General features: G+C 43.1%; 1 protein-coding gene across 1 annotated transcript; it reads left to right on the top strand.

The window, feature by feature from the left end:
* Positions 1 to 1,764: 1,764 nt before the first annotated feature.
* Positions 1,765 to 6,027, top strand: minar1l (membrane integral NOTCH2 associated receptor 1-like). Its single transcript, XM_083551644.1, is given in 4 exon segments — positions 1,765 to 3,703; positions 3,865 to 3,940; positions 3,943 to 4,040; positions 5,784 to 6,027. Coding segments are annotated over 4 exon segments (2,193 nt in total). The 5' UTR covers positions 1,765 to 1,867; the 3' UTR covers positions 5,967 to 6,027.
* The last annotated feature ends 1,473 nt before the right edge of the window (positions 6,028 to 7,500 follow it).

Genomic DNA, 7,500 nt, shown 5'->3' with positions numbered 1-7,500 from the left:
ATCTGATTCTCATGAAAAAGGAGGAAGAAGATGCTTCTTTACACTGAACAGACATCTTTCACTACATCTTTTTCTCCTTTATTTGTTTTAGGAGAATTTTTAAATTTTGAGAGGAAAGCTGATGATATAAAACTGATTGCTGAACCGTTATCTCCTGCAATCTGGAGATCTGAAATCTACATCTGTATTTATTATTCAGTTATTTTATATTTACAAACATGGACATTGCATGTGGAAACACCAGGTGTTTTATAGTGTGGGACATTTATGTCTCTAACAGAAGAACATGTGTGAGATGAAGTACAGGAGAGAAGATGTGATCAGACTCCCTCACCCCCACACACTCACACGTGGAGATGGAAGTTTAATGGTTTGGGGTTGTTTTGGAGCAGTGAAGATTCCAGAAAGTGAAAGTGAACCATCATGTCTCCTATTCCACACTTCATCACCGTGCAGTTCCGTCTGGACTGCGGCTCATCGGAAGCGACTTCACCGTACAACAAGTCGAAGAGCCGAAGCGATAAACACGTCTGAGTTCTGTAGGTGTTATTTAGAGAGCAGACAGACGTCTGGAGTGATATCTATCATGGAACCACCTGCCCAGACACCACACCTCAATCCTACTGAACTGCTCTGAGATGAAGGAAATCTTCATCTAGTGAAGAACATCTTTAGAGAGTTTTAGAAGAGACACAGCAAAGAGTTTCAGCTGAATGTTTGGAGAAATGAACTGTCCTGGTGCTGAGAGTGTAAAACTGTTCTTCATAATAAGGGTTTTTAGTGGAAATAAAGTGGAAGATCTGAACGTTTATAGATTTGTTTGGTCAAAAGAAATCATGGAACGTTCATGTATCTTTCAAACGCCAAAAAAGACAGAACAGAAATGTTCTAAATGCTATATCACAGTTTTGGAATTTGTTCAGGCACTTGAGGGCATTAATAATAATTGTTTGTACAGAAAATAAAATCACCTTTACACATATATAAATAAAAATGTGAGATTGCCTGAATCATCTAATCATCAAGCTAAAACTCAGATGTCTGATAACAATGTTTGTCTGATTTCAAATATCGCTGTAAAAACTTTTTTTTATGATTTTTTGACGTCCCCTTAGGTCAGGAGATGGATTATTATTGGGAATATAAAAGTTATCTGGCAACCCAAGCTGTGATTATAATTAATCTACAATTTGTGAAGAAACGTTGCTGCAGAAGTTCATTTACTGTGTTTATTATTGAAAAAAGAGCAGTTCCATGTTTCTGCTCCTGTCAGTAGATGGCGGAAGTGTTCAGCTCTTCCTCCTATAAAGCTCCTAGAGGATGAGTGAAATGAGCTCAGGTTCCACCCCGTCCCTGTTCTCGTCCTGCACCACGCTGCACTCTCCGGATGTCCTGCATGTCTCCTCGCTGTAACTGAACGCTGGTGATGCAATGATCCACGTGTGTTTTTATCTCCAGATGTTTCATTCTGCATTTCTGCTCCAGTGCGATCTGAACTTGCTTCTGCCCTATGCTGCCAGGACTGTGGCTATTTTAAGGCTCTGAAGAAGGTCAGCGCTCTGCAGTGATGTACTTCATTTGGGCTTTGTGGAAGTAACTACATTTCTCCCTGCATGTCTGTGCAGGAACATGAGCAAAGGAAACTGGAATAACAAGAATGTGACCTGGTTGAATTTTCCACAGTGAGTAAATGGGATGTTTTAGATGCTTTTTTCTTCTCTATGCATCTTCTACTCCAGCTGCTACGTAGCTGAACTACCTCATGTGATTTTTTTGCTGTTTGTTCTGGAGGGATTTGTTCAGAATGATGTGGGTGAATGGTCCACATTTGATGAGTAAATTTAAAGCAGTGTAGGTCACTGCAGTGATGTCAGACAGCGCAGACGATGCCCTGGTTCTCCTGGAGATCCTCGAGGTTCTGGGCGCGTGCCGTGCACGTGTGTCCTACGCAGACGTGTGCGTGTATCTGAGTGGACGTTATGAGCTTCACCCACTTTTGGAGCTGAGGAGTCTGCTGTACTCCACAGCGTGCCGAGACCCGTGTTTCCCGGCCACGCTTTTCCGTGAACGTCTCCATCCTCCCTGCAGCAACCGTCTGTCTGCGGCCGCTGACGTCGTCTCGCTCTTCAACCTGCTCACACACACACGTCTGCCGCCCTCACACACTAATTCCCTGACCTCCTGCTTGGGCTGCCCTCAGGAGCACGCACACTGTGATTGGCTGCATGCAGAAGGCGGAGTTATAGCTCCAGGATGTAAATATGAGGACTCCACTGAGGCGCTGATCAGTCTGAACACCGGGGGGTCGCACGTGAACACTCCAGCGCGATCGCTCACTCACACGCATCAGCGACACATTATGCAGAGGGCACACTCTCTAGATGTTTCTTGCACTTCTTCTGGGAACCAAGACTCGGCCACCAAGGGGGATAGAGATGTGGATCTGGTTCAAAGCTGCATTCAGAAGAGGAGCATCTTCAAGGCGGAATTCCACAAACTGGTGCCGTTTATTCCCGCAGACGGCAGCAGTCCGATCCAGGAGGGATCCAGAGAGGACAGTGACGATGGACAGTTTCTTTCCTGTAACAACCCTTATTCTGAATCTGCTCATGATGCACATTCAGAAGATGTTCAAACGCAGTCTTCTGAAACAGATACACCGCCTGATGCACAGACTCCCTACCTCCAGAAACATAAAAGCTTAGATGACCTGCAGAGCTCCACCTACTTTGGGCCTACAGTCATAGAAAGGACGTACCACCAAAGTCCGGCCCTGGCGGCCAAAAGCCACAGTCTGGACATCGACAGCAGCCTCATAGAACCGTCTGAGCACGACAATCCTAGACTGGACCGGCCAAAACCGCAAAGACCTAGATCAGAAAAATCTGCTTTAGACAAATCTGGACTTTCAAAAACCAGATTTACTAAACCAAGCTTCGAGGGCAGTAGCTTCGACATTCCCGGGTTTGACCCGTTTATCGTGCAGTCAGTTCGAGACACCCTAAAGCGTCTGAGTGGGATAAGTCTGGATGCTTGGTATGACTGGTCACCTGATGCTGAGGGCGTGGTTAGTGTGGCCACTCAGACGGACCTTGGTGACCGGCGTGCTCTGAGGAGCCTCCTGCTGAGTGAAAAGCTCTCGATCGATAACACAGACATTGCAGAAGATGACATTAGTGCAATTTTCCGCTTTTTGGATGACATTAGCATGTGTGGCTCAATGGCCGTCCTTCCTGGAGATTCAGGAGGACCTCAGGAAGGAGGTGGAGCTGGGTTGCCAGAGCGCCGGGAGCGTTTAGGAAAGCTCAGACGTCTGTTTCACTCTCTCGAGGGACCAGAAGAAGGAGTGCGATGGGGCGTGGGACGACTCCTGCAGAGGGTCACGGAGCTGGAGCAGCGTCTGGAGCCAATCTCTGAGCTGAGAGAGCAGCTGGCGCTCGTCCTCTCCACACTGAACCGGCTGGAGCAAAGAGGCCAACTGGTGCATTCAAACTCGGAACCTGTCCAGCAGCAGCCTCCACCACAGGCTCCATCAGAGAGAAGCTCCAGACCCAGTCTGAGTTCTGATGCAGACGGAGCTGCTGCTAAACGCAGGGGTTTGTTCACGCACAACTCCAGGAGCCATACAGAGAGCAGCAGCTCTGAGCAACATCACGAATGGAGCGTCAGTTACAGCAAGGAGCAACACCTACATCCTTTACATGTATGCACACACACACACACACACACACACACACACACACACACACACACACACACACACACTAACACAAACATGCACTCAAAAACACACACACGGTCAGCCATGAACCCACAACACTTAATTCTTGACTTTCTGTGTCTTGATTTTGTTAACATACGCAGACCGAGCATCATGGAGCACTTTATAAGAAGGAAAACCATCCAGTTCAGGAGAGAAAGAGTTCCATCATCATTCCTGACCTCCTCCACGCTCCTCCATGCAGAAAGCCAACCTTCACCCAACTGATCGACCAAAGGTGTCCTGGAGTCAGTCAGAGCTCACACCCCTTGACCTGCAGGTAAACTCTCGCTCCTCAGACATCTGCTGATGTTTCTCTGAAGGTTGCTGATGTCCATTTTGAAAACAGAGTCAATAAAAAAAAAAAGTTTGATTCAGAGGTTTCACAGGACAATATGTGAATTATTTATTTATTTATCTTTTTACTAATTCATCTCCTGAGAAATACCTGCAGGTGTCTTCTCTTTTTCTCTACTGCAAACATGAAACCTGCACATTTACCTAAACTGAAACATCTGAAACCATTCAACTGTTAAAAGTTTAGAAAAACATCATCACTGCTGAATCGTAATTATATTATATTATATTATATTATATTATATTATATTATATTATATTATATTATATTATATTATATTATATTATATTGTAAAAAATTATAAGTTCAAAGGAAATGGAAACCGTCACTAAGATTCTTACAGTCTGCTTCTGTTTTGTGTGAAAACACCTGAATAACACCTGAATAACACCTGAATAGCACCTGAATAACACCTGAATAGCACCTGAATAGCACCTGAATAACACCTGAATAGCACCTGAATAACACCTGAATAGCACCTGAATAGCACCTGAATAACACCTGAATAGCACCTGAATAGCACCTGAATAACACCTGAATAGCACCTGAATAGCACCTGAATAGCACCTGAATAGCACCTGAATAGCACCTGAATAGCACCTGAATAACACCTGAATAACACCTGAATAGCACCTGAATAGCACCTGAATAACACCTGAATAACACCTGAATAGCACCTGAATAGCACCTGAATAACACCTGAATAACACCTGAATAGCACCTGAATAACACCTGAATAGCACCTGAATAGCACCTGAATAGCACCTGAATAGCACCTGAATAGCACCTGAATAACACCTGAATAACACCTGAATAGCACCTGAATAACACCTGAATAGCACCTGAATAGCACCTGAATAGCACCTGAATAGCACCTGAATAACACCTGAATAACACCTGAATAGCACCTGAATAACACCTGAATAGCACCTGAATAGCACCTGAATAGCACCTGAATAGCACCTGAATAGCACCTGAATAACACCTGAATAACACCTGAATAGCACCTGAATAACACCTGAATAGCACCTGAATAGCACCTGAATAGCACCTGAATAGCACCTGAATAGCATCTGAATAGCACCTGAATAACACCTGAATAACAGCGATAAGGAAGTGTGATTGTTAATTTGTGTGTTTTGGGGGCGGAGCTAGGCGTTATCTTAGGTTCCTTTGAAGTCAGGAAGTCAATGAATGTTTTTCTATAATGAACATTCTGCATAATAATTAGTAGTTGATTATTAAAACGGATGATGGTCGTCATGGTAACGCAGGAATACATTCAGACAGGTTTGCTGATGCCTGATATAAATAAATCATTGAGAAAGTCAAAATGTAAATCTGAGACTCGATCAGATAAAATAAAAATCGGATTACTTGATCTAATTTACAGGATTTATAAATATTAATAAATATGCCAATTAAACCACACCCCCATGTGTGTCCAAGCTTAATATTATGATAAGCAATGATTGGAACTGTGGGCATTTCCTAATCTACATAATAATGCATATTTATTAAGCCAGACATTTTAATATAAAAAAATAGATGTAGACATGATCTTTAATGCATGTGTGTGTGTGTGTGTGTGTGTGTGTGTGTGTGTGTGTGTGTGTGTGTGTGTGTGTGTGTGTGTGTGTATATGTGCACATGTGTGTGTTTCAGGCCCCTGAGTCTCTGGACTTCTGGATGGATGAGGTTTACACTCCGGTGTCGGACACACTCCTGCGCCGCTCGCAGTCTCTGACACGCTGCACCCGGACACAGGGATACCGCATCACCGCCATCAGCGTCACTGCCACCGTCATCCTCATCCTCATCATCGTCATCCCTATATGCACTGCCTAAATCCCTCTCTCACACACACACACACACACACACACACACACACACACACACACACACACACACACACACACACACACACACACACGTATAACACACTCTAGTATTCTGGATGTCATTGTGTGTTTATTCCTGTTAGTTTTTAAGAAATGCATGAACAGAAATAATCGCGTGTAGAGAGTTGAATAAAATGTTTGCACATCTCTGTGTGAGTACACGCTGTGATCTTACACCACACACATCCTGGGGGTCGGGTTTCTCTATACAAAATTAAGAAATAGGGTTAAAATCAGTGATGTTCATGAATATAAGTTGTCCAGAGGAGATCATACACTTGCATGGTCCTAAATCCTAAAACTTATATTTATTTATTACATTTATATGATATTGCATTTATATCTTAATGCAGTCATTCCAGTATGTTATGGTTTCTATAGTAATCACATGTAAAGCACATGCTGAAATCGTCTTAAAATAAGAAGTAATGTGAATGGAAGGAGTCTCCAGTACAAGCCCTATGTAACAGTCAGGTAAAGCTGTAACCTGGTGGAAAGTGTGTTTATTGCTGCTATAATGTTATTCACAACAGGAACTAATATGTACATGAATGTTATAATATTAAAATGAGTTATTCATGAATCAACTTCAGGGAGCAACAGTAACTTCGCTTCCATTCTCTGACACAAAGCATGGATAGAGGGGAAAAAAGGACTGTGAGATTGTTTTAATAAGTTTTATTACCTTAGTACAACACACACACACACACACACACACACACACACACACACACACACACACACACACACACACACAAAACAAGCTGATTGGACACTTTAGAGTTAGGGAATGTTTCTGGTAAATTCTATTAGCTGCTGCTGAAATGCCCATTAGTGTAATTCAATTCATCATCAATTTGACTCAAACAACAGGAGAATCCCCTCACACGCACACACACACACACACACATACACACACACATACACACACACACACACACACACACACACACACACACACACACACACACAAACAAACAACAACCCTGCACTTTCCTTTGATGGAGTTGTGAGTGCTCTTTGAGTTTCCAGTATCCGTCTGGTGTTCTCGCTCGTCTCTGTAGGACGGATAGATGAAGAGGAGAAACGTGTGATTTGTGCACATTTAAGGCTTTTACATCATTTAACCTGAATGACCTGAAGAGCCTGAAGCCATTCTGAAGGACACGTCCGATATCCAAAATTACATTCACTGCAGATCTACATTTCTTTATATATATCATATATTATACTGCATACTGTACAGCCTCAGGTGCCTGTGAAACCATCACAGGTTCACCTGCTGTCCTTATGTGGACCTCTACATTTCTACCGGTCTCAGTACTAAACCCTGCATACCAGAGATGCACAAACACCACAATCTGAGACTTTAAACTCGGATTTTTACTCACCTGTTTTTTTTCTTTTAACACACCAACTTATAAATATAAATATGAATAAACAGAATCAGTGTGAATACTGGATTGTGATTGGCTGGAGGT

Source organism: Silurus aristotelis (genome assembly GCF_946808225.1).
Source record: "Silurus aristotelis genome assembly, chromosome: 10".
Classification (NCBI taxonomy): Eukaryota; Metazoa; Chordata; class Actinopteri; order Siluriformes; family Siluridae; genus Silurus; species Silurus aristotelis.
The sequence above is the reverse complement of the archived record's forward strand: the minus strand, read 5'-3'. Positions and strand labels throughout refer to the sequence as shown.